At 59.4% G+C, this 25,742-nt stretch overlaps 1 protein-coding gene across 2 annotated transcripts; it reads left to right on the top strand.

The window, feature by feature from the left end:
• The first annotated feature begins 69 nt into the window (after positions 1-69).
• On the top strand, positions 70-25,648 carry LDB1 (LIM domain binding 1). Of its 2 annotated transcripts, none has more exons than XM_064717466.1 (11): positions 70-285; positions 19,491-19,593; positions 20,187-20,231; positions 20,453-20,528; positions 20,757-20,859; positions 21,038-21,210; positions 21,442-21,564; positions 21,736-21,819; positions 22,133-22,256; positions 22,646-22,788; positions 23,159-25,648. In XM_064717466.1, the coding sequence occupies exons 1-11, from the start codon at positions 261-263 to the stop codon at positions 23,387-23,389; spliced, it is 1,230 nt and encodes a 409-aa protein (XP_064573536.1). In that variant the 5' UTR covers positions 70-260; the 3' UTR covers positions 23,390-25,648. The 2 variants fall into 2 exon arrangements, with proteins under 2 accessions (XP_064573536.1, XP_064573535.1); XM_064717465.1 differs by having other exon boundaries at positions 71-285; positions 22,646-22,794; positions 23,159-25,646.
• The last annotated feature ends 94 nt before the right edge of the window (positions 25,649-25,742 follow it).

The raw sequence follows: 25,742 nt of genomic DNA, 5'->3' as shown, positions 1-25,742 counted from the left end.
CCCGCCCGCCGCCGGCGCAGCCGCCCCCGCCCCCGCTCCCGCTCCACCGCCGCGGCCCCCGCCCCGACCGCCCCCGCCGCCGCTGCTCCTGCTGCCGCTGCCGCCGCTGCTCCGCCGATTCGCGGCGCGCCCGCCCGCCAGCCTCTGGCCGCGGCGCTACCCGCCACCCGCCGCGCCGGAGCCCGCGGCGCGCCGCCCATGCGAGACCCCCGCGGCCCGGGCAGCGCGCAGCGACCCCCGGCTGGGCCAGGCATGTGAAGATGTCAGTGGGCTGTGCATGCCCTGGTGAGTGCGCGGCGGCGGGGCGGGGGCTGCCCCTCGGGCTGGGGTCCCCGCGGCATCGGGCTGGGTGGGGAGCTGGGGGCCACCTACGGGGTGGGGGCCCCAGTGGTGTCGGGGTCTGGCTGTGGGGCTGGGGTCCCCTAAGAATGGGCGCTGGTGTCCGGCTGTGGGGCTGGGGTCCCCACTGCATTGATGTTGCTGTCCTGCTTTGGGGCTGAGATCTCCAGCTACGGGACTGGGGTCTCTATGGCGTTGGTGTTGAGGTCTCCGTGGCATTAATGCTGGGATCTCTTAAGACATTGGTGGTAGAGTCCAGCTATGGGGATGGTCTCTCTATGGTATTGGTCCCTGGGACTGCATGGCATTGGTGCTGGGATCTCGCTGTGGGGCTGAGGTCTTCACAGTGTTGGTGCTGGGGTCTCCATGGCATTGGTGCTGGCATCTGCCACTGGTGCTGGGGTCTCTGTGTCATTGGTGCTGGGGTTTGGTTATGGGGCTGGGTTCCTGGGGCATGGCTGCTGGGAGCTGACTGCAACACGGGGGCTTTTCAGCGTAGATGCTGAGGTTTGGTCATGGTGCTGGGGATAAGCTATGGGTGTCAGTAAGGTGTGGAGACTGGAGTCCTAGTCACTATGGTGTGGCTGTTGGGTCCAGCCATGGGGGTGAGGTCCCCATGGTACGGGCTGTTGGAATCCCGCTGAAGGTCTGGAGTCCCTACAGCATGGGTCTGACTGTGGGATTGGAGCCCCATGGTCATGGGTGCTATGATGTGGTTGTGAGGCTAGGACTCCATGGCATAGGTGCTGGGGTTCCTATGGCATGGATCCTGAGATCTGTTGGACTAAGAGATCTGGGACCCAAGAGCCCATGGATGCTGGTACCAGCCTGGACCTGGGACCCCACTGGCAGAGTGCTGCAGGGGCACTGGGCAGGCGTGCAGGTGGCACTGTAAAGAGTGACCCCAATGTACCCCTGTGGCCAGAGCAATAGGTGTGTGGGGTGCCACAGCTCCCCGTGTAGGTGTGAGGCACAGTGTCCCTGCAGAGGCTTGCCAGTGCTGCTGGTGGACATGGATGCTGTACGGCCCCCCAGCATGGCCATTGTGGGGCGTCTGCTGGAGAGCTTGTTCCTAATTCTGGAGCCTGCGGGCTGGCAAGGCTGCAGGACTACATAGGAGGTGTGATGAGTTGGTGAGGTCTCAGCACCTGGGAGGGTGCTGCCGCAGGGATACTCATCTGCCCGCCTGGGCTTGGGGGCAGGTTTGGGGCAGCTGGCCTGGCTGCATTGCCTGCTGCTGCGTGCAGAACGTTGCTGTGCCAGGAACAAGGCAGGGCAGGGGTCCCGGAGGGCTGCTGGAACCTTGTCCAGCACCAGGTCCCTGTGGCGCTGGCCAGCAGACAGGGAGCCAAGTTTGGGGGGCCCTGGGGAGAAGGTTCTGCCATTTCCCTGGGCATCTGGCACATGGTATGGGAACAGCAGGGATGCTCCTCAGCCCAGTTCCCGTGGCAGCATCCCTGTGGTCCCGAGAGAGCCTCCTGCTAGGCCAGGAGCCCATGCTGGGGGGCTGCTGGAGGCAGTGGGGCGCTGTGGCAGCACACGGTCCCCGTGCCTCCCCCGGCGCCGCCTCTGCCCAGGGGTCTGCAGCTGGATGAGCGGGGTGGGGAAGGGGTGCCCCTGCGCGGCGGCCCCCCGCCCCTGCGCTGCCTGCGCCTCGCCGCCGTGTTTCTGTGAAGCCAGGCGGCCCCTTCCCCCATCCTCCTCCTCCTCCATCTCCCACTGGAAGCTGCCAGAGCGCTGCTTCCTCAAGCAGAAAGTCACGTGAACCTCCCTGCGAGCCAGGCCGAGCAGCCACAGCACCCGCCCCGCAGGCACCCCGCACCGGGGCACGGCACCCTCCGACACCCGCAGCCTTGGCGGGGCTCCCGCCGCGGCGGGGCAAAGGCCGTGCGACGGCCAACGGGGGGCCCTTCGTATTCCCCGGGAGCTGGCCCCACGCCACTGGGAATGTCATCGGCATGTTGGTGGATGCAAAGAGGGGGTCCTCCCTCGGTGCGGTGATGGGGAGCCGTGGGGTCACCCCTCACCTGGGAATATCCCTGTGGATGGCTTCATGTGTTGTGTCCCCCCCATGTCGCCCCTGCCCGCTGCCCCAGGGCAGGGAGGACACGAGGCTGCTGTGCGGTGTTGCCGTGCAATGTACATGTGCCCCCGGCGTCTTCAACCCGCTGGGGCTGGGTGGCACGCCGAGAGCCTGCGCCCCCCTCCCCCTTCCCCTCCCCGGACTGTTTATCGGAATATAGAAAAAACAAGCTCTGCCGCTGGCCTCCCGCCAGCCAGAAACATTTAATGAGCCGCTCTGCCCAGGCTGCTCTTCAGGGCTGCATTAACTTGGAGGAGTTTCCTGCTTGGGAGCTGCTGCCGGGGGGAGGGGGGTTTGGCTGCCCCCCTTCCAAGTTGTGCCCTCCCAGAGGGATAATGTACTCCTTGCTATCCCTGGGGGTGCCTCCTGCCCCACTGCAGCTCCTCTTGCACCCCTCTGGAGATGTTTCCCTGCTCCTTTCTTCCCCTCTGCAAGCGCTTTGGAGCAGGAAGGCAGCTCAGCTGGGAGGCTGGTGCACTCTTGTCCCCGAGGATAGCGGGGAGCTGCTGGGGCCAGTGGAGGCCTGAGGGGGGCTTTGCCCCCCACCTCACATATGGAGAGGTGAGCAGCAAGAGCGTAATGGGCTCAGAGAGGAGGTGGCAGCAGCTGGGGCAGCAGCTGTCTGGTGCTGGTGCTGGTGCCAGTGGTGCTGTGCCCAGGGCTGCTTGGAGCAGGGCCGGCAGACAGGTCTTGGCATCCAGACCCCAGCGGGGCTCTGACCCCTGGGGGCACCTCTCACTCTCCCAGCATGCTCTGCACTTTGCTCCTTAATTATTTTTATTATTATCATTGTTTTTCCCCCTGTAGTGATGGTGTCAGTGCAGGGGGGAGGAGGGAAGCAAAGCAGAGTGGAGCTGTTCTCCCTCCCTGCGGGGCTGGCTCCAGCTTCATGGCAGGGAAGCAACTTTCCCAAGGTCAGCGCCTTCCCTGGGACACCTTGCAGAGAACTAGCCTGTGCACCCCTCTGGCTGGAGAGAGAGCTTCCCAGGGCACATGCTTTGGGTCCCGGCATGGACACGTCCAGCCAGGGCACGGCCCATTGCCGTATCCCTCCCTTCTGCCGAGCTGGCGCCGTGCATCCCCCACTGTCACGAGGCCGAGCTGTGCCACATGCCTTCTGCGACAGATGCGCTGGGAAAGGGATGGCAGCGAGCGGGCTGAGTGCCGCGGCGGGGGGGCAGGCAGCCCTGACCTCCGTGCGCTCTGGCTCCCAAACAGCCCCGGGGTGCCTGGCACCTTGGGGTGCCCCGGGCCTGCTGGGGAGGAGGGGAGCAGTAGGGGTCCCGAGGCCTCGTTGTGCATATTGGTGCACTCTAGTCCAGGCTTTCTTCACGTTACCAGTGATGTTTGGATGAAACGTGTTACTTGCCCTGTCCCCTTCAGCAGCACAGTGCCTGGCACTGATACCGTGTGTGCTGCATTGCCTACACACTTCTGGCATGCTGTGGCAAAGTCGTGATGGGTTTGTGGCTGTCTGGTACTCAGTGAGGGGATTCCTCAGGGGTCCTGTTGTTGGTGTGAGGCACCATCACAGCACTCCTTGGGGCCACTGTGAGCTCACCCAGGATTTGCCTGGAGAATCCTGCATGGGTTAGTGCCACACCAATGCCAGCGGGTTCAGCACTGTGTGTTTGCACTGGGCCCCAGGTTTATTCCAGGAATGTTGTTACCTGCTCGGCACAAACTGCTGTGAAAGCTGTTCCCCTGGGAGTGAGGGGATGCCCCTAGGGGATGGGGCCTCCAGGGCAGGGAGGTACCTTGTGGCCAGGAATGCACTGGCCAGGTGGCTGTGTGCCCCTGGGCAGGGCAGGAGCCGAAGCAGCTCAAGAGTCCCCTGTTCATCCCTTTCAGGTCAGATCACTGGATTTCATGCCACCCACCCCTCCCCTACTCTGCTCTGAGATTCTCCCGCCATATCCATGTTGCTAGAACACGCGAGGCATGAGTCTGCTCTGCATGGTGTGCCAGGAGCATGCTGGGACACTTGAGAGCGTGGTGCCCATGCACAACAACTGTTGGTGTGTCCTGGTGCCCCAGCTGCACTATCAGCGAGAGCTCCCAGCTCTGTGCAGGGTGACACCGGGCCCTGGGGCTGCTGTTGTGCACAGTGTGGGTGCACCCCTGGGCCTGGGAGCAGTGGGTGTGGGGACAGCTCCCCGGGTGGTGGGTGCAGGCAGGATGGGGCTGGGTGACCGTTATCAGCTGCCCGCAGGCTGCGGCTGTGGTTTCCTGCCGGTGCCGGGGGGAGGGTGCTGGGGAGCAGGCAGGGCTGCCAGGGGGCTCCTGTGCCCCACCTGGAGCGGGAATACTGGCAGTAGTCTCCCCTTCTCCCAGGATCTCTGCTGGGCACGGTTGGGGTGGCTGCAGCAGGGGTGATGCTTTGCAGGTTTTTGGGAGGTTCACTGCTGCGTGCTCATGGGAGTGTGGGAAAGTGGGCTGTGCACCATTGTTGGATGTCTCTTTTAAGCAGGAGTGCTGGTGGGGCTCAGGAGTCTCTAAAGCTGTCAGACCAGCCTCCCAGTGCAGCCCACCCCCTTCTCTCCTGGGCAGGTCATGGATGGGGATGAACGTTAAACCCGAGGCGTAATCTCCGCTGTGGCAGGCGCTGGCCCCTGTCCAGCCCTGACCCGCCCTGCCCGCAGGGTGGCTGATAACACCCTGCCCGCACCCCTCTGCTGCCACTTCCTTTGGGGGGCCCTGTGGCATGTAGCTTCAGCCCCGCTTTTGCAGGGTGTCTCTCTGCCCCGGCTTTGTAGAACCCACAGTCAGGTAGCAGAGCTTACCCTGCACCAAGGTGACGGTGCCTGTGCCCCAGGATGGACCTGTGGCTGAGAGGGTGGCACGCAGGGGGTGGGAGGGCCCCTGCTTTCTGCAGGAGCAGCAGCCTCAGGCCCTCTACTACACACCAAGGGACAGGCATTGTGTATGCAGCCAGGTTTCTGCAGTACAGCTCAGGTGGCTGTACATAGTGATTGCAGCTCAAGCCAAGCTGGGACATTGGTGGTGTTGGCTGGACCATTCTACACCAGCCAGTTGTACCAAACTCTGCTCTGCTATGTGCATTCTCCTCCAACCAAGGTCTTGTGCAGCCTGGGGGTCTGCCCTCCCGGGCAGAGGTTGCCCCTGCTTGCTCTGAGTAGCTGCAGGGTGGTGGGTGCCAGCTTGTGCCTACACCAGCTCTTGCCTCTCTACTAGGAGCCCATGGCAGCTCATGGCGTTGCAGGCATGCGACTCTGCTGGGCATGGGGCAGGTCCAGGCACCCCGACCTGCCTGCTTCAACTGGCCCAGGGCGGGCCCGGGGTGAGCCCGGGGCAGCTGCGGGCAGGGGCAGGCCGGAGCACGGCAGTGGGAGCTCTCTCCCTGCCGGGGATGGCAACGCAGAGCTGCTGGAGGAGCTGATGTGGTGCGGCGTTGCATGGAGTTGGGAATGGGGGTGCTGCATGGGTACGGGGAGTGCCAGGCTGCCAAAAGTCCTTGCAGAGGGGCATTTCCCTGCTGAGGCTGGGGAGATGTCCTTATGCTCCTCCCAGCTTGGTGCCCCTGCCAAATCCTTTGGGCAGCCACGGCATGCCGTCGTCGCTGCCAGCGCGTGCGCAGCAGGAGGCTTGGATGGTGGCAGGGTCCCCCCCCAGAACCCCAGGCTGCCCCCGGGTGGCTTAGATGGTGCTCTGTGTCAATCCCTACAGGAACTGGACCTGGAGCTGTGGGAGCTGCCATCACCGTCCCACCGTGGCCGTGTCCCTGCTTGGCCTAGCTGGTGGGGAGGAGGCAGCTGCTAACAGGAAGGACACGCATGTTAGCAACAAAAACACGGCAGTGAGAGGAAGCAGAAGCAATGCATTATTGATGGAGCTATTTGATGCTGCTATATTCGGAGAGCTGCTCCGGAGTGTTCAGCAGCACCGTGTAGGGGGGTGGCAGGGAGTGGGCTCAGCTGCTGGAGTTACCTGCTTCGAATCAGCCATGTAGAGCCATGGCCCTCTAAGATGTCCCTTACCTTCTCCCAGGGGAGCTTCTAGTGTGGGAGGGCACAGTGACATGTGTGTACTAGGAGGGATGGCAGCCTTAGTTGGGGGGGTTTGGTGGGTGGCAGCTCCTGGCTATGTAAATCTCTTATGGATGCCAAGGGTCCTCTGTGGCTTGGGAGACAAGAGTGGAGGAAATGCAGGGGGAACAGTGGGACAGAGACCAGGATGCTCTCTGACCAGGGCTGAGTTCCTGTAGTTGCAGGGCTGGGTGTTAAGGATTCTGCTTTGGTTGTCTTTGACGCAGCAGTGCCTGTCCCTTGTTGGTCTTCTTGAGGGACAGAGGGCAGGCACAGGATGCTGAAGCTGTGCAGCCATGCTGCAAGTCACCCCCTCCCTGCTGTGGGTTCCCAGGCCAGGAAAGGGGCTGTAAAACGAGCCATTCTTGTAACATGAGAGAATCCACCTGGAGGCTCTGGAGGAGCCTTAAAACCCTGCAGCTCTGGCAGGCTGGCCCCGGGCTTCTGCAGAGGAACTGGGGCTCACTGCTGTGGGTGGCTATGCTGGGGCTGAGGTCTTGCAGGACGTGCATTGCAATGTGTCAGGGACGGTGCAGGAACACAGTGGGGCATTTCTCGGTGCTGGTGCCACGGGCAAACCCCATTCTAGCAGGATGTTCCAAAGCTTGCTTGTGGACTGCACCTTCCCCTTGGAGCCTGTGGGCAGCCCAGTGGTGCTGAGGGTGACCCATGACACCAGAACCAGGTGTGATGTGAGGGTGGACACCCCATGTGAACCTCATGCACTCTGGGGTTCTGCACCCCACTGTAACCTTTCTCCACATCCTCTTGTTTTGGAGAGTATAGGCACCAGTGCATGCATTTGGTTGCTGCTTGTCCACTGCTAACATATTCAGATTGATTTCTCTGTCCCATGCAGGATGCTCAAGATGTGGCCCTGTAACTTCTCATCCTGCTCTGGCAGCTTTTTCCCAGCCCCTTGGCTTTATTTCTGTCTCTGTGTGTCTGGAAGTGGTTCTGGCTTCGAAGGGTTAATCCCAGGAGCCCCCAGGATCTGCTGCCTGCCTGGCATGACTCACCATGTAGTTTCCAGCCTCCCCCAAACCTCCTCTGGAGAGATGGATCTGTGGCTTCTCCAGCCAAAACCAGGGGCCCCTCCTGCTCCAGAACTCCCTTTTTATCTGGTCATGCATAGCTTTAGGGAGGAAAGAAACCCCTCCTTGAGAAACAGGGAAACAAAGCATATTTCTGTTTGAAGGATGGTAGGATTTGCAGGGTTGGCTCTTGTGTTCTGGAAAGGGGGGGCTCCAGGATGCATGCTGTGCTGCAGGCTGCATCTGCATGCCTGCGATGGTGCCCAGGTCTGGCTGCTCTTTGGACAAGTCTGTGAGCTTTGGAAGTGCCTAGCCAGTCCATGTCCCGGTGCAGGCTGTGCTGTTTGCAGAGCTAGCAGATTTTTATTATTATTTTTTATGTAAGTGCGTGTCCACATCCCTGCTCTAGGCCTGCTCTTGCCAGGGCCCCGGCCGGGAGTCAGTGTGAGCATGCCCTGCCTCCTGCCCTGCTCGCCTGGGATCCCTCAGGCACACTGCAGGCACACTGAGCCATGGCCACAGGGATCAGAGACACCTGGGCATCCCCTGCCTACCCTGGTCCCCACCGGGCTCTTCCCATCCGTTTCCCTGGGAGGAATCCCTGTGCTCACTGCTGCTCTCGCGCTGCTGCCAGCTCCCTGGGCTGAGACCTGTACCAGGTGTTGGGTCAGGGCTGCACTTTGGGGAGACCAGGTAGGCATGGGGCCCTTGCTAGGGGGAGAGTGGAGGCTGTGATCTGGGGGATGTAGTGCCCTAGCACAAAAACTGGGTAGCCCTGTGCTCCCCTCACATGAGTGCTTGGTGAGGAGGGGGCTCCCCCACACCGTTGCTGCCACACACGCTTCCCAGCTGCATCCCAGCCCTTCTGCTCTCCATCCAGCATCTATTTAATTATTAACTCGGCTATAACCATAAACAGCTGGGGCTGCTGCAGCCACGTGGACCAGTCCAGCGCTGTCGTCAGAGCTGAGCAGGGACACGTGAGCAGTCCCGGAGGGCTGCTGAGCCCCGGGATAAATTGCTCCAGGCATGTTTGCTGTGGATGCACGGGGCCTGGGGATGAATGGGGGCTGCTCTCTGATCCCCTGGCCACGGCACTGGTGCTAGGAGTCTCTAATATGGGGACAAAATGACCCTTTTTTTCACTGTTTTGCAGTATTTTGCAGTAGCAGCGTGGTGTTCAGTGCTGGTGGGTGGTTGTGCCTTGTGCGTCTTTGTGCCTGGAGTGGGAATGGGGTGCGGGTGGACTGCGTTTAATGGCAGTCTTGGCCAGGAGGGCTGTGCCATCCCGTAGCTGTCATCAGCATTACAGCCAGAACTTTTTTTGGCCTGATGATGGTGGGGGTCAGCATGCTGCAGCCCCGTCTTACCCAGTGCCACAATATTTGGGCTGGCAGGAGGACAAGGCAGTGAAGGACCGGCATGCTGGGGCACTCACAGCATCCCTGTGTTCGGTTATCAAGGCACTGAGAGCATGGGTACCTCCAGCTGCATGTGCCTTTCACAGAGTAGGGTGTCACAGAGGTTTTTAGGTTTACAGTGAATTGTTTTCTCTGTAAATCTGGGGTTTACAAAGAGTTTTAGTCTATTTAGTCATGTGGCTGTGGAAAATGATGCTTCCAGGGTAGCCTGCAAAAGGAAGGGGAAATCATGGTGGTGCAATGTGGAGCAGGACAGGGTTGGAGCCTACTCAGCCGATGAGTGTGGGGGACAGGAGTGAGGGATGCTGCCTGTCCCTCTGCAGTGCTGGTCCCAGACAGCCACATCCTTGGGGAGCAGGGGGCTGCCCCCACTCTTCAGGTGCAGGGCTTTGGGTGTGCACAAGCACGGAGGGGAGCAAGCCCCCAAAACCTCATGGATGAGGTTTTGCACCAGCCATGTCTGCTCTCTTGGGTGGAGGGGGGAAGCGAGTGTGCTTGGCAGGATCCAACTGGTTGTACCTGCATTACCCCAGGGCTCGGGGAGGGGATGAGGAGCGGGCCCGGCCCTGCAAGCAGGGGGATGTGGGAGGGTGTGCATGCCCCAGGCACGGGTGCACACCCAGCCGGGCTGTGCCGGGAGGCCTTTGGGAAGGCATGCGAGTGCATGCCAGCCCATCGGCCTGAACAGCAGTGCATGTGTGCAGGGTGAGCTGTACCAGCACACACACGTGTGTGTGTGTGTGTGTGTGTGTGTGTGCCGAGCCCCTGGGCTTGCCGGCTGGGCTGGCAGCAGAGGTCTGTGCCAGTGTGACTTGCCAGGGCAGGAGAAGCTGCAAGGGGCAGATGTGGGGCAGAAGGGAATGGGAAAAATGGATATTTTTTTATAACGGAAATTTTCATAATGGATTTTTTTCTAAAATCTCCTAACTGGAAGAGGTCGCAGTTTTATCAAGGAAGGGAGACCCTGGGGGTATGATGGCAATTGCAAACTGGAGCATTTTATTTTTCATCCCCCCCTCCCAAACAAACCGGTTGTATTTTTCCTTTCTCGTCTGAAACTGAGAGAAAGGGAAACAAGTTTGAAAAAGAAAAAAAAATCCTGAAAAAACTTCAGACACCCCGAAACCAAGCTAGGGAGAAGGTCTATTTTTATTCAAACTTTCGCAGTAGGGAAAGAATCCTTGCCCCGGCTGGTGCTGAGCTCCTCAGCGGGACGCGGCTCCCTCCTCCCCATCCCGGGGAGTGCCTGTACCGGCACCGGGCGGGGGGGACAGCTCTCCGGGGACCCCCTTTCGGGCGTCACCGCTGGCCCGTGAGCCCCCGGGCGGCGCGGGGCGGGGGAGCCGGCGCGGGGGGAGCGGGCCCCGCTGCCGCCGCCGCCGCAGCCATTGTGGTCCCGGCCGCGGCGCAGACAAAGGAAGCGCCCCCGCCCCGCCCCGCGCCCCTCCCGCCCCGCCCCGCGGCGGCCCCGCGCCGCCCGCCCGCCGCCGCCGCGCCGCCGCCGGACCCCCGCCCGCCGCCGCGCCGTGAGTCACCCCGCCCCCCCGCGCCCCCCTGCCCCCCGCGGAAGTTTCCCGGTCCCCCCCACCCCGGTGGCGGTCCCGCTCGGGCGGCGGAGGTGAGGGCCGGGGTCCCGCCTGCGCCGCCCCCGCGTCTGCGAAGTTGTGCGCGGCCGCACCGCGCCGCCGCTCCCCACCGGGGCCCCGTACGGCCCGGGGTCCCCGCGGCAGCCCCCTGCCCGCTCTCTGTTTCTCCGGCCCGGATCTCCCTGTCCTCAGCTCCTCTCTCCTTCCTCGGCTTCCCTCTCCATCCTTACCCAGTTCTCCCGTTCCTCATCCCTCCCCAGCTGCTCAGTGCATCCTTGGCCCCTCAGCTCGTTCTCTCTCCTCTAGCTCCCATGTGTGGCCTCCCCTTCGCTGCCTGTGGTGTTCCTCTCCTCCCCTGGTTCCCCTTTCTTTCCACCACGTATTGGCTTTTGGAGCGACACCCCCAGCCTGGTGGGGTGCTGCCAGCGGCCCCCATGCCCTGCCGTGCCCTGCTCCATCCCAGCCCGCAGCTCCCTTTGTTCTTCTCCGGGTTCCTTCCCCTTCCGAAGCCCCCTGACAGCTGCCCCACGCCCTCCTGGTCCCCCTGCCTGTGCTGTCACGGGGTTCACGGGGCCAGTGCCCGGCTCTTGGGGCTGCTCACCTGCCGCACCTCACTGCTTGCTGCAACTTCATCCTTGCTCGCAGCTCAAAGGGTCCCGCCAGCCTCCCACGGGTGCAAAGGGAATAAAAGGTCCAAGAGGTGCAAACACACGAGGGCCACACATTTTTCAGAAGCTGCCTTGCTGGGTGTCCAGGCTCAGGGGGGCTGTGGGCATAGGGGGTTCATTCTCCCTGGCAGACAAAGCACTGGCTTTACCTGGGCCAGCCAAAAGTGGGAACCAAGCTGAGGGTGAGCACAGCATCCTCGGGAGTGGGGAAGCCTCATCAGCTCCAGTTTAGGAGTCAGCATGCATGCCAGAGCTGTGGAGGGGTGTCTTAGCTTGGCAGGTGTTTTCCTGGAGCCCCTTTGGTAGAGCCTGCTGTGGTAGGCTGCCCTGATCTCGGGTGTCTGGCCTAGTAGTCCCTGCCAGCCTGCCCACTAGGGATGGGGGATAAGCACTCCTGGGGCTCCCTTGGCTTGGGCAGCCCCAGTCCCATCCCTGCAGCCTTAGCTGGCAGGCACCAAGGCAGGAACCTGCTGAGCAACTGCTGTCCCTGGCCAAAGCCAGTGCCGCAGCAGGAGCAAAAACCAGAGGTGTCAGCCGCTCTCAGCGTGAGGTGTGAGCAAAGGGGTGCAAGGCTGTGGGGTCTAACAGGGAGTAACCTTCTGGGGGCACACAGTGTGCACTTAGCCCACACTGCAAACTGTCGCCTGCTTTCTTCTCACCAGGAGGGTCTGAGCCTGCTCGAGGCTGGAGTGGGCAGGTGTGAGAGCAAACACCCCTTCCCAGGGGCTTCCCAGTTGTTCTCCACGTGCTTTCAGTAGCACCTTGTCTGAGCAGTTTTGCAGCGACTCCTCCAGTGCTGGTCAGGTGTCAACTCTTACTGCTTCTGTTGCAAGTATAAGTAAATATCAGTGTCCTTGTTCCTTTAGGTATTGGAGTGTTCTCATTGTGGGGGAGTTATGGTTTGAACTGAATATGGTCTTTCCACTCCCTGATGCTGTAGAAATCCCAGGTTTGTGATCTCAGAACCCCTTAAAGAGTGAGTACTGCTGAGCAGAATGACATAACGTTGTGTTGCCTCTAACTGGAAAACTTGTGATCCAAGGGGGACAGGCTGGTGCTGGAAGGTTTGGTGACACAAAGGTTTGCTGCCATTTGGTGACTTTTCTCCTCACCAGGAGCAGGTCGCAATCCATGTAAGACAGGAAAAGGGCAGTGAAAAGCCACAGAAGTTCAGTTGAGGCAAAGGTTCCCCAGGCTGGGGACCTGGAGCCTGTTTCAGCTTCTTTTCAGAGAGCAGCGATAGCTGGAGGCCCTGAGCTTGCCCAGCTCCTCAGGATGCAGGAGCAGAGGATGATATGGACCAGTCCAGCCCCAGGACTCCATTCCTGTTCCATGGCTGGTAGGGTGGCAGCAGTGCTTGGCCCAGAGTGGTCTCTATCAGTGTGCCCTCTTTCATGTGCTTGCAGCTCTGCACTGGCGTGAGCTTGACATGTCCATTAACAATACAAACCTAAAGTGCTGTGTGGTGGCAGAGCAGGATAGTGCTTCTCGTGGTCCTCTCCCTTGGAAACCTCCCATCCTCTGGTTGATCTGGGGACAGAGTGCTGCTGCTGTTGTTTGCTCTGTGTGTGTGTTTGTGGGTTGTCACGCTTGCCGCAGTGAGGTTTTGCTGCCCTGTGGGTTGCTGTTGTGTCGGGTGGAGTTGTAACCAGGGATGCCGGGGTAAGAGGGTTTCCCTGGGGCTGGGTTCCTCGCCTTCAGGAGCACTGGGCAGGTGTGCTTGACCATATTGTGTCCTTTTGCTTCCTGGGGTTTTGGCCCCGTCCTGCACTGGTTGTCCAAAGGCCTGACACCAGCGCTTGCGGACTGTTCAGAGGTGGGAGTCCTGCAACCACTGCATTTGCCCTGTCCCCAGTGCTGCCGGCAGCCTGCCTGTCCCTTGTTCAGCAACTCCCATGTTGCCTTTGAACCAAGCACTGAGAAGAGAGAAGTTCTGCCTGATCAGGAGGGCAGAGGCTTGCCCGGCAGCTCGAAGAAGCAATGGAGGTGCTTTGTGAGCTGCACTGAAAAGGTTCCTGCCATGCTCACACTGTCCCTCCTCTCCATGGGCATCTGTGAGCGCTCCAGACCTTGTGGCAGGCACTGCACAGCAGCGCCATGGTTTGCCCCCGGGCGCACGCTGCCCCAGCGAGGCCAGCTGGATCCTCGCCGCGGGAGTTATCCAGCTTTTTTCCCCCCTCCGGAGCGGGCGTCTGGCCGGCTGCCAGGGCTGCGGGGCTCCACCTAGGAGGCAACATGGAGCAAGGCGGCCGGCGGCGGCAGGGCCGCGTCTCCGGAGACTACGCGTCCCAGCGTGCAGCTCTCGGCGCCTGGCAGCGCAGGGAGCGAGGGGAGCGGTGCATCCCGGGATCGCGGGTCTCCATGCGCCACGTGGGGCTGACAGCCTCCAGCGCTCCGAGGCGGCGGCGCCGGGGGTCCTGCCGGCCGGGGCATCGCTGTGTGTCCCCCGCTCTCAGTGTACGTACAGACCTCGGCCTCTTGCTGTCACTTCCCTGCAGCGTGGCTCTCGGCTCCAGCTCTCCTGGGCAAATCTTGTCTCTGTGGAGGGCTGCCCTGAGCAGCAAGCTCACAATACCGTGCAGAGCTGTGTAGTTCTGCTCCACCATGTGCGTGGCAGGCAGGCAGCTGTGAGCGGGGATGTTGGCTTCATGTTCTGCAGGGCCATCGGCATGGTTAGCTATAACTGAATTATTCTGTGTTGCCGCAGAGCCTAGAAAACCTTTGATGATGAAAATCCTAGTTTGTCAGGAGGCTTTTATTCTAGGTATGCTGACAGGGTTTTTTTCCCAGCCCCATGGTTCCCACACGACGTTGTTTGCCAGTGCTGCACCGATGCGTGCTGCAGGAGGGATGTGAGAGTGGCAGGGCCCCTGGGTGAAGGGGTCTGGGAGACAGGGAAAGTGTCTGAAAATTTGAAAGGTGCATTTCTGAGGCTGAAACCGACAGCGTTTGATTATGGATCATCTTTGAGACAGTGAACTGAAAGGAGTAATTAGGGACAGTGGGATATTTCCCTGAGAGTTGCAGGAAATGACTGCCTCGTGGTAAGTTGATAGTAGTGGAGCTGAAACTGGGTTATCTGTGGGATTGCATCTGGGGCTTGCAGCCGTGAACGTGATTCAATTTTCTGGCTGTTTTGCAATTGGCAGGGTGTGCTTTTCTCCCTTTTTCCCTCCTGGAGAATTCCCCGTCTACGTGTCTGAATCATCTGAGGAAGAAAATTGGAAAGGGGAGACTCCTCCTGTCCCTAGACACTGCAGGAGACCCTGAACCCTGGCAGAGCTGGGGCTGTGGGACTGTGCTGAGCCCTGACCTGTAAATCCACATGCCGGACAGGTTCTCCTCACCTGATGCTTTCAGATAGCACTGCTTTGCTGCCTAAATCAGGATTGTCACTTTGTAATAGTTAGCTGCAGGTAATTGTCCCTTCTCTGACTGTCCCCCTAAATTTGTGACCCTTTGTGCAGAGAAGAGCACACTTGGGTTCAGATGCTTTGTGTGCTGCTGTGGGGGACTTTTGCACTAATATTGCAGGATTTGACCTGGGGCTGGGACACCATGCACGTGGTGTGGTGTGCGCAGGGAGGCAGCTTGTGGTCCAGATAAGCTCTGTGGATGGCTCAGATGTGCAGCTTGGGAAAAGAGAGAGAGCAATCCCTGCATGCATGTGGCAATGCAGGTTTTGCCTTGGGACGGGTCAGGGCCAGGCAGTGTCCTGCCTCTGGATGCCACTGAGTCCATGGCACATGGTCTCCTCCAAAAGTGGTATCTCCTCTTCCCTGGAAAGCCCAGCCTCGTGGGAGCTTCAGCTTCACCGGTTGTGCGTTTTTAAAGCAATTGGGGTTTCTGCAAATTGGTATTGTCACTGATAATGTCTCAGGCCATGTCTTGCTGGGTTCCACCTGGGCTTCTGTGGGCTTAACAACAGCGTTGGAGTTTGCAACTGGCCTCTCCCAGTCTCCTCTATTCCAAAGAAAAGGAGAAAGAAGAGGTGAAGGCAAGCTTGTGGGGGCAGACCATGGTCTGCTCCATGTGCCTCTGCCTGTCCCAGTCACTCTGAATACTTCGTGCTTGCCTCCCAGCCCTGCCAACCTCCCGGACAGCAGGCACTGTCACTGGGCAAAACATGTGAATTCTTTGAGATGCTGCCCTGCACCCAGTCCCAGATACCACCCTCATGCCAGCAGTACTGGCCTGGGAAGATGTATTTCTTCCCCTATCAGGGCGCCCACACCCCATCGAGGCAGCCGTGCGAAACAATGCCGCTATTTACACTTTAAAGCCTCGTTAGGCAGCACGGAAGCAGGCACGGAGCATTCCGGGAAGCACCAGCCCAGCTGGCCTCTTCTTCCCTGGCTGCTGGGAGGAGCAGGACACTCCCCGGCTGAGCTGTAACCCTGCAGCTCCTTTCAAGCCCCACTTCTTCATTTTTTTTCATCATTTATGTTTTTAGCCTCTGCCTTCTTGGTGAGCTTTGCTGCTTACACAGAGAGCACACTGGCTGCCCAGGCAGGGGTAGCTCCTGTCTGGTAGGGGGCACTGATTCCTGCCAGCAGTCACAGGTATAGGAGGAGCAAGATGCTGCTGCTTTGCCTTTGTCCTCAGCGGTTCTTTGCTCTTTGATGGTGAACTGAAGTTATGGGAGTTCAGGCAGGGCCTTTCTCCCAGCTTTCCATGTCCCCTGCCCAGGCAGGCAGCTCCAAGGTGCTGGTCTTGGCTCACAGTACCCTGCTGTCTCCTGGCTGTGTTGGCTCTGTGAGGTGTCCACTGTGCTTTTGGTGCCTTGGGAAATCTGATGTTCCCCAGCTCTGTGAGCTTGGCTAGGATGTGAATCATTCCTGCTCCAGCAAACCCACCAGACAGTGCACGAGAAGGGCTGCTAGTTCACAAGCAGGAGCAGCAGAGGAGAAGGCATGTGGAGGGTTGGGCAGTGCTGGGCTGTACGTGCTGGCCAGAGCACCTGCCTTCTGTTCCCTGGGTGGGTGCCCACCTGGAGCTGTTGACTTGCCCACGCTTTTGTGGCAGGTCCGTGGACCTGCACTCAGCCAAGGATGCTGAGCTGTGAGATCCCTTCCTGGGGCTCCCTTCTGTACCTCCACGCTGAGGAGGAGCCATGGAGCCTCCCTTCCACCTGGCCACAAGCACTGTGCTGTTTGCCCAGACCTGCCTGGACCGGTAGCTCGCCAGCTGCAGCATCAGCCTGATTTTTTCCCTTGCTGAATGTTTTTGTGTCGCTGGGCCAGCACCTGTAAGCAGCCACAGGAAGCATCTCCTGTTGCCTCATGTTCCACGGGGGCATTGCGTGCTCAGCCACCAGGCAGCATCCCTGTTTGCACCAAGCCTGCCTGCATCACCAGGCCTGCCCAGGTCCTGTAGTCAGAGCAGGAGGCAGAGCAGGGGCAGGCAGAAGCAGCAGCTTGAACCAGGTGCTTGGGACGGGCCACATCTGTGTTTCTGTGTCACTGCACCTGGCTGGACAGGGCTTGCAGGCAGCTGGGGCAGTGTAAACAAAATAGGTGGTGATGGAAGGATGTCCTGGACCAGGCAGCATGGCCTATGTGTGGGTAAAAGTTGGTGTTCCAGCTGCTGTAAAGTAATTGTGTTACTTCATGTAATGTGTGTAGTGTGTCTACAGTGAATGTAGAATTTCGACAGCTTGTATCAAATCCTAAGGCTGTTAGTGTTATTTCAAACCACTGAATCCAGTGACATATTTTACGCTGCATTAAAAATAATACTTAGGGTGCCAGTCTTGCTGAGATCACATAACAGGCTTCTCTCTGCTCCTCTAGATCCTGGCACAGGTCACTCAGAGCTCCAAAAACAGGGTGTCTCCATATTAACCTGCTGGGAAAGGCCCAAGATGGAAATGGAGGCTTGGGTAGAAGTGATGGCTTGGCTTGTCTTCTGTCCCATCTCCAGCAGCAGGGAGCTAGGGAAGAGCATGAGAAGCACAATGGATGGAGAGTGATGTGCCTCCCTGGTCTCACCACCCCAGGAGACCTTTCTGCACCCTGAAAAACAAGATGGGGACTGAGGATAGCAAAAAGCCTTGGGAATTTAGTTTTCCCATGTCTCATCAGTGAATAAAAACAAAGACTTGAAGGATGAGACCTGCTGGGTCTGATTTTTTTCTGCCCCTCAGGACATGATGACCAGAAACAAGCAGTGCATCAGCCGCTGCTGTCTCTGCCTAATGAATTGGTTTGTTTTCAACAGAAGTTTGGGAGTTTTGGGAAGTTTCCTATGTGCTGAACATGCTTCAGCATCATGTTGTATAACAACAGAATGGAGGAAATAGAAATGCTGTGTTTCTAGTACAGTTTGGGGTGAATTATTGTCTGTTAGGCACAAATTGATGTAGATAAAGCAGAAAGCAAAAATTCCTCTGCAGCAGAAACTGACTAGCACTGAACTCCCTATTAAAAATTGTTTTATCTATAAAAACATTCAGTAAGAGCAAGGGGCCGACATTGTTAGCAGCCGTATGAGAAATTGTGCCATGTCCCACTTATCCTCACTGCAGGCGGGCAGGAGTGGGAACAGTGAACCACGGCTGAGTGGCTGGGCTGGCTCCAGCCCCACAGCTCTAGATCCTGGTGAGTGCTGGAGAGAGGCTGGCTTCAGCTGCTGTGGGGAAACGTGGTGAAAAGGCCCCAAGAAAATCAAGAAGTGAAACACGTATTTCCCCCGTTGCAAGTTGGATTTAATGCTCGGGAGGTGACCCCTTCTATTTTTGACCAGCCCTTGCTCAGCAGTGTGTGCAATCCCTGTGACTGCTGACTTGGGGTCCCAGATGGCTCGGCAGGGGCGAAGGTGATGCCTTGGTTATTCACCTCTTTTGGCTAATGAGCTCTTTGTTGCAACAAGCTGGACATCTTGGGTCCTTGTGCTGGTGGCACTGCTTTCCTTGACTCTGGTGCTTTTTACTCCTCTTCTGTATCCATCACAGTCGAGCTGCTGCTCCGATGCTGTCCCAGCACCCTTCTGCACAGCGTGGCCGTGGAGCCCAGGGGGGCAGTGGTGTCTGGCGCCTCTGGGACGCCGGGTTGGCTTTCTGCAGTACCGGGTGGCAGTCCTGGCGGCTGGTGGGCGTTGGGAAGTGCCTGTCGCAGGGCTGTGTGCGGGCGGGAGCCGATGGGGATCCCGCCTTGGCCCCGGCTGCCGCGGTAGCCCGGCACGGCGCGGCACGGCCGGCTCCGGGGCCGCGCCTGCGGCGGGACGGGGCAGACGTGTCTGTGCTCGGCAGGGCCGGCTGAGCCGGTGGAGCCGGAGCTGCCTGGCAGCTCGCCCACTGCTGCGCCCCATCCAGGTCAGCCCGTCTGCCTGCCTGCCTGCCGGCAGGGAGGGAGCCGCGTGCCTCAGCAGCGTCCTGGCGCAGCGTGCCGGGTCCTGCCGGCCCCGCGGGGCTCGGGAGCGCTGCTGGCAGCCGAACCTGCCCTTGTGTGCCAGTGGGCTGGGGAGTGTGGGAGCCCCTGGCTGCCCCTAAGGAGCCTGGATGGGGCTGGCTCTGCCCACCATACCTAATGTCTCCTGTTGGCAGGTCTGGGCGCCCCCAGGTTGCTTTCAGGATGTGTGCTGGTTTCACACATCGTGTGCTCTGTTGCAGACCCCATCACACCCCAATGCCCCTCTCTGGGCTCTTTGCCCTGGTGAGCAGTGAGACTTTGGGGTGGTTTGATCACAGCTGGGGGCTGGCGTGTGGGATCTGTCTGTCCGCCTGGATCCGGGTGGCCACTGGCCTGCCTGAGCGGCAGATGGTGGCTGCCTGGGGACCCGCCATCCATCCCTCTGGGCAATTATTCACCCGTCACCATGACGATAGAAAGGTCAGCAAAAAGATCCTGTGTGATTCCCGGGTGGGTCGGTCAGTGGGATTAGGAGCAGTGTGGGAGGGAGGGCTATGGCCCAGCCCCTCTTCAGGCTCACCAGCTGGAGTGTCCCCCTCGGGCACATCCCCAGAGCCCAGCCAGCTGAGAACTGACAAAGTTTGGGTACCGGTGAGAAACCCTTGAGATGTGGTTGCGCCCCTCTGGCTGCTGATCCTGAGAGCTCAGCCTTGACCCTGTAAGTTCCATCCTGCACAGGGGAGGCCTGGAGCTGTGTGTGGGATGAAGGGAGTAGGCTGACATCTGGGGGGGAGCAGAGGAGAGATGGGGCTGTGCTGATGGAGTGCATCCTTCCACCTCCTCCTCCTCCTCCTCCTCCTCCTCCTCCTCGCAGCAGCAGCAGCAGTGTGTCTCTCCTTGCAGGGTCTGACCCGTGTCCCCTCTCTCTCTCTCTCTCTCTCTCTCTCTCTCTCTCTCTCTCCAGGCTGTTCCTCTAAGTCGTTCAAGCTGTACTCGCCAAAGGAGCCCCCGAACGGCAACGCCTTCCCCCCCTTCCACCCAGGCACCATGCTGGATCGAGATGTGGGGTGAGCTGGGGCCCAGGGAGGGGTCTGCAACGTTGAGGACACTCTGCAGTTTGCACCCCAGGGTCTCTGTGTTGTGCTTCCCAGTAGCAGACAGAGACTGCAATGCATGGAGTTCAGTTAGCACAAGAGCAGAGAGAATTGGAGCAGGCACAGGTGTTAGTGGTTGAGAATGAGTGCTATTTGGAATGAAGTAAGTCTCCAGGTCTTGAGCTCTGTCAGGCCAAGCCCATTGCCTGACCAAGCCCCTGGAGTGACAGGGAGCCCTCCCAGCTCCTCCCAAAACAGCCCCTTCTTCAATGTCTGTCCTGTCTGGCACTAGTCAGTACTGCAGAGGAGCTGGGTATGTCCCCAAGGAGCAGTTGGCTAGGTCTCGGGGGTGGAGGAGCCAATGCTGTGGGATCAGAGCCCAGTTTTGGGCTACAGCTCGCCCCATGGGGCTATCAAATATTGGCAGCCAGAGTACAGTCTGCACTGTGGGGAGTCACTCAGCTCCAGTGAGTCTGACTGCCTGCTGTAGCCAGGGAAGTAGGAGCTGTGGTGTGCAGGGAGATCCCTGCTTGCACTGACATGCCTGCATCTCTTTCCACTGCTAGACCTACTCCTATGTACCCACCGACATACCTGGAGCCTGGAATCGGGTAAGCACGGGGGATGGTGTGGACCCTGCTTGGGGGGAGCTCATGCCTGTGGTGGGGGTGCCTCAGCAGGGCCAGCATGCTGTCTGGCTGGGGCTTTTGGGAGGATTGCTCAGACTCTGACAGCCCTGGAGGGGCTGTATGTGTTCCCCCTGTGGGCCCAGGGTCCCTCCACAGCCTGTGGCTGCCCTCCCCTCTGATGGCGTGCTGTGCTCTCTGGGCAGGAGGCACACGCCGTACGGGAACCAGACCGACTACAGGATATTTGAGCTCAACAAGCGGCTGCAGAACTGGACAGAGGTAGGCAGCTGGGAGGGTGAGGGTTGGCCAGGGCAGTATTTCAGCACTGGGGACCCCCACCACCTTCTCCCACATGTGGCCATGGGACAGGGCTTGTCACCCCCGTCTCCAAGCACTCAGCTTGGAGCACAGTCTTCCCTCAGTTGAGCACATGGCTGCTGTGCCAGGCAGCCAGTGTTTGCCTGTCTCTCTCCTCCCTATAACTTAGCATCTCTCTGCTATCCCCAGGAATGTGACAATCTGTGGTGGGATGCCTTTACCACAGAGTTCTTTGAGGATGATGCCATGTTAACAATCACTTTCTGCTTGGAGGATGGACCAAAGAGATACAGTGAGTACCAGCTTGAGCCCTCCTTCCTAGGGGCATTGCCCTTCAGCAGGAGACAGTGTGTGCTATGGGGGATGTGGGTAGCGTGTCAGAGCTTAGCTATTTCCAGCCAGAAGGCATGGGGGGACCCTCTTCATGTACATTCCTTACTGACCTTATTTTCCTCTTTCTCCTGCTGCAGCGATTGGCCGGACTCTGATTCCCCGTTACTTCCGCAGCATCTTTGAAGGGGGAGCCACAGAGCTGTACTACGTGCTCAAGCACCCGAAGGAATCCTTCCACAACAACTTTGTCTCGCTGGACTGTGACCAGTGCACCATGGTCACCCAGCACGGCAAGCCCATGTTCACCCAGGTACTGCCAGCACCCGCAGCTTCTGCTGCCCTCCTGCCTTGGTTTTTTGTGCCCTCTTGGTGGCTGCAGTCCCACGGGGCTGTGCATTTTGGGCTCGTGGGAATGGATTCTGTGAGAGGCAGAGGTGAGCCACTGTGAGTGTGCTCCAGTGTGCAGCAGGGGGTTCCCAGGGGCTCTGGGCTGGGGGAAGCTGGGGCAGCCTGTGCCTGACCCTGTGCCCTGCCCGCCCAGGTGTGTGTGGAGGGGCGGCTCTACCTGGAGTTCATGTTTGATGACATGATGAGGATAAAGACGTGGCATTTCAGCATCCGCCAGCATCGAGAACTTATTCCCCGCAGCATCCTTGCCATGCATGTGAGTACAGCTCCAGGAGCTCGCCTGGGCATGGGCAACACAGGGCTGCTGAGCTCCTCAGGCTGCCCTGCAGGTGGGGGACCTCAACCCAGTCCTGCATCACAGGCTGGGGCACGGGAGGGCTGTTCCCAGCCTGGATGCAGCTGAGCCTTCTGTCCCTCTCATTCCTAGGCACAGGATCCCCAGATGCTGGACCAGTTATCCAAGAACATCACACGCTGTGGGCTCTCAAACTCCACACTCAACTACCTCCGAGTAAGTGTGCGAGAAGAGGGGGATTGCAGCTCTGCAGCTCTGCCACGTCTTGTGCTCTCAGCTGCCTGATGCCTGGCTGCCCTGGGGCGTGTGGGTAGGCTGCAAGGCTGGCTTTGCAAAAGGGATCTTGCAGAGGCGCTGTAGAGAGCTATGGGGCAGTGGGTCTGCCAAATCCCAAAAACCCACGGCGTGGCTTGGGTGATTGCAGCACACATGTCTGCCTGTAGAGGTGTAGGGTTAGGGTTATGGGGTCTCCATTTGGCTGAGGCTCAGAGCATTGCAATCTAACCCAGAGTCTGTCTGCTCTCTGCAGCTCTGTGTAATCCTAGAACCAATGCAGGAGCTCATGTCACGGCACAAGACCTACAGCCTCAGTCCCCGGGACTGCCTCAAGACTTGCCTCTTCCAGAAGTGGCAGCGGATGGTCGCTCCTCCCGGTGAGTCTCACAGTGCCTGCTGGGACTGCCTGTCAGTGCAGGCTTCTCCCAGCCCTAGAGCTGTTCTTGACTTTGTTTCATAAGGCTGGGGGTGGTGAACCAGGCATTTGGGTTCTTTCTATGCTGGTCTGCCTTCCCAGTGGGGCAGAGCAAGGCTGCATGCAACCAGTGCTCCCTGCCTTGAGGTTGCCAGCTGCTTGTGGAAAGCAAAGCAGGGGTGGAAATGTTCCTGCCCCCTCACCTGTCCTCTGGTCTAGGAGGACAGCAGAGCTGTGGAGGTGAGGAGGGGCAATGTGTTCCTTGAAGAAGTAGGGTTTGCATAAAAGGGCCTGGGGGGCACCAGCTTCCTCTTGCTGGCACTGACCATGTATGTCTCCATCCTTCACCAGCCGAGCCAGCACGGCAGCAGCCCAGCAAGCGCCGGAAAAGGAAGATGTCAGGGGGCAGCACCATGAGCTCTGGTGGGGGAAACACCAACAACAGCAACAGCAAGAAGAAGAGCCCAGCCAGCACCTTTGCCCTGTCCAGTCAGGTACCTGTAAGCATCCCGTTTCCATTCTCTCTTCCTGCTCTGGGGTGGAGGGGAGGGTTCCCTGCCCCTGCCCCTGGGAGCTGCTAGCGGGAGGCCCCCAGGGGCTGCCTATCTGAGCCACCCCAGTTCTTCCCATGTGGTGGGGAAAAGAAGGAGGGGGTGTCCCAGCTGCCTTCCCCGAGTCCCTTCGCCCTCCTGCAAGGGAGTGAGGATGTGTTTGCCCCACTCAGTGCCCAGGCTCAGGTTCTGCAGTGGAGATGAGGAAGTGGCACTACAGCTGGGGAGAGGGGGCTGCGCTGATGAGAGGGGGGGTCTAGCGGCCCAGGCTCCCCCCACCTCGATTATGTTTCGGGACCGTCTCCCCTTTCAGGATGTGATGGTGGTAGGCGAGCCCACGCTGATGGGGGGGGAGTTTGGGGACGAGGACGAGCGCCTCATCACCCGGCTGGAGAACACGCAGTTTGACGCCGCCAACGGCATCGACGATGAGGACAGCTTCAACAACTCGCCGGCACTGGGGGCCAACAGCCCCTGGAACAGCAAACCGCCCTCCAGCCAGGAGAGCAAGTCAGAGAACCCCACGTCGCAGGCGTCGCAGTAACGGCCCCCCCGCCGCCCCGTGGACTCAGTCCCAACCAATCTACCTGTACATTTGCAACGGAGAGTGACTGGGAAGCGGCGAGGTACCGGGGGCGGATCAGCGCCACGTGAACGATGGGGCACACACCGGGCAGGCAGCCCCCAGCGTCACCCCCGCCGCCTCCCCGCACCCCACGCCTGCCTCCCCGACGGACCCCAGGGCAGGGTGGGTTTCTGGGGCCGTAGCTTCATTACTCCCCCTCCGCTCTTCTTTTCTGCTTCTTGCCCAGAGAGCTTCTCATCCCTGTCCCAACATGCCCAACCCCTCCCTGCCGAGCAAGGGGGAATTAGTGGGGAGGTGTTGGCAGCGGCTGGCGTTACCAGATGCCATGTGTTGGGGTCTGGCACAGCGCAGAGACCCTCCTCCTCCCTGGCCCTGTGGTTGGTGTTTGCTGAGCAACCACTTGCAGTGGGGTTGCACATCCCCTGTCCAAGGTGGGGCTGGTTGGGAGGGGCAGTGATGGAAAGCCTTCCCTGTGCCTCGGGCTCTGCCACGGAGCTTCCTCGTGCCAGGGTCAGATCCTGCAGTGCTGGGATGGTGTTGAGGATAGGGCCCCGTCGCATTTTCCCACTCTCCTGCACCTTCCCCTTCCCCTCGCTCCCCAGAGCGAGGGCGCAGCACAGCCATGGGGGGACTCTTGTATATAGGAAGTGCGTGGTGGGGGGCTGGGGAGCACGGAGGACCCGCGGCTCTGCTGGAGCAGCCGGTGCCCTTGTTCCCTGCCTGCAGCCCCTGCGTTTCCCTCCACCCTGCGTGAGTCTGCCTGGGGCCCCTTTGCAACCCCTGGCTCCTGGTACCTCCTACTTTTGTCTTTTTTTAAGAAAAAAAATAATATTATTAAATTGTAAGTTTAAAAAAGAGAAAGAAAAAAAAAATGGAAAAATACCCCCTCAGCCCCCTTGCCCATTCCCCCCTCCTGTCCTGAACCCTTTCACCCTGTCCTGACTTTTGTACAGGCTTCTTCTCTTGGAAGTCTCATTTTATATCCAGTTCGGAGAGCTTCAAACCAAGGAGAGACTTTGCAGACTTCCTTTCTAATCCCTCCAGAGGCCCGGGGGTGCAGCCCCCCACCTCTCTTCTCAATGTAAATCTTGTGTGCTGTTGTCCCTGCTCCCCCCTCGGGTTCGTGTACCTCGTGCTTGTACATTTCCGCGCTGTAGACAGTGTGTACGATACTGTTCTTTCAATGTGTTATCACTAGAGCAGGTGCCTCCATTGATGTTAGGGGAAACGATGAGAAAAATAATAATTTTTGGGGTTTTTTTTTGGTTTAAAAAAAAAAAAAAGAGAAAAAAAAATCCCTTCCAAGGCTTTTTCCAAGGAGAGGATGGGAGGTGCCGGGGGAGGGTGTTTGTGCTAACTAACCAGTTCACCCCAACAGCCTTGGAGTGGGGTTTTGGGGGAAGGTGGGAGTCTGGGCTGCCTGTGGGAACACCCTGGCATGCCCCATGGTGGGGTTGCAGCAAGTGCTGCTGTGGGAGGGGACTGCCCTAGTGGGGGTATAAGTGTGTGTAAGAGTGTGTGTGCGAGAGGTCTGTGTGTCTGTCTGCGTGCGTAAGGGAGCCTGGGGCAGGCAGAGCAGCCCTGAAGTTTGGGGGAGTGAGGGGTGCACTCCATTCTCTCTGTCAGACACCCCCAGTTCCCTGCTGGGGATCCCACAGTCTCTGTCCCACTGCTCCATGGGGCTTGGGGCTGGCAGGTGTCACTGAGGGCCTGCCTGTGCCGGGGCTCTGGCTGCTGCAGGGGTGCTACTAGCACTCACTCCATGCTTTGCCCACTCCTGGGTGAGACTGCAGGAGGTTGCTGAGGTGGGGTGGGGGTCACCCTGTGTGTCCTCTCCTTCTGCTGTCCCTGTGGTTGGGCAGGGAGACAGAGCCTTGAATCAGCCCTGGCGTGATCTCAAGCTGAAGATCCCTGGAGAAATGCCTGTGTTGGCTCCTGGGCCCCTCCATGGGCAGGCCAGAGCTGGAGGGCTCACACCCCCAGGCACGGGGGTCCCCACAGCCCCTTTGCAGGCAGGGGTGGGAGCCCAGTGTGGCAGGGAGGGGGGCTCTGCATCACAGTTAAGGTACGATTCTCCATGCCATGCTGCACGGCTGCTGTGGAGGGTGCAGAGCCCTCACTGCCATGGGCACACTGTAATGCCTTTTTGTTTCCTTTTTTTTTTTTTTTTTCCTTCCTCCCCTCCATAGTTTGTGCCATTTATGAGTCATGTATGGTACCAATAAAATGACTTTTCGGTTTGAAGCTGTCCTAATCACTTACATCTGAGCATGGGACCAGGCTAACGTGGGCAAGGCAGAGGGGAGTTGTC

This window comes from Zonotrichia leucophrys, chromosome 6, assembly GCF_028769735.1.
Source record: "Zonotrichia leucophrys gambelii isolate GWCS_2022_RI chromosome 6, RI_Zleu_2.0, whole genome shotgun sequence".
NCBI classification, from domain to species: Eukaryota; Metazoa; Chordata; class Aves; order Passeriformes; family Passerellidae; genus Zonotrichia; species Zonotrichia leucophrys.
This window is presented reverse-complemented; position numbering and strand designations above follow the sequence as displayed.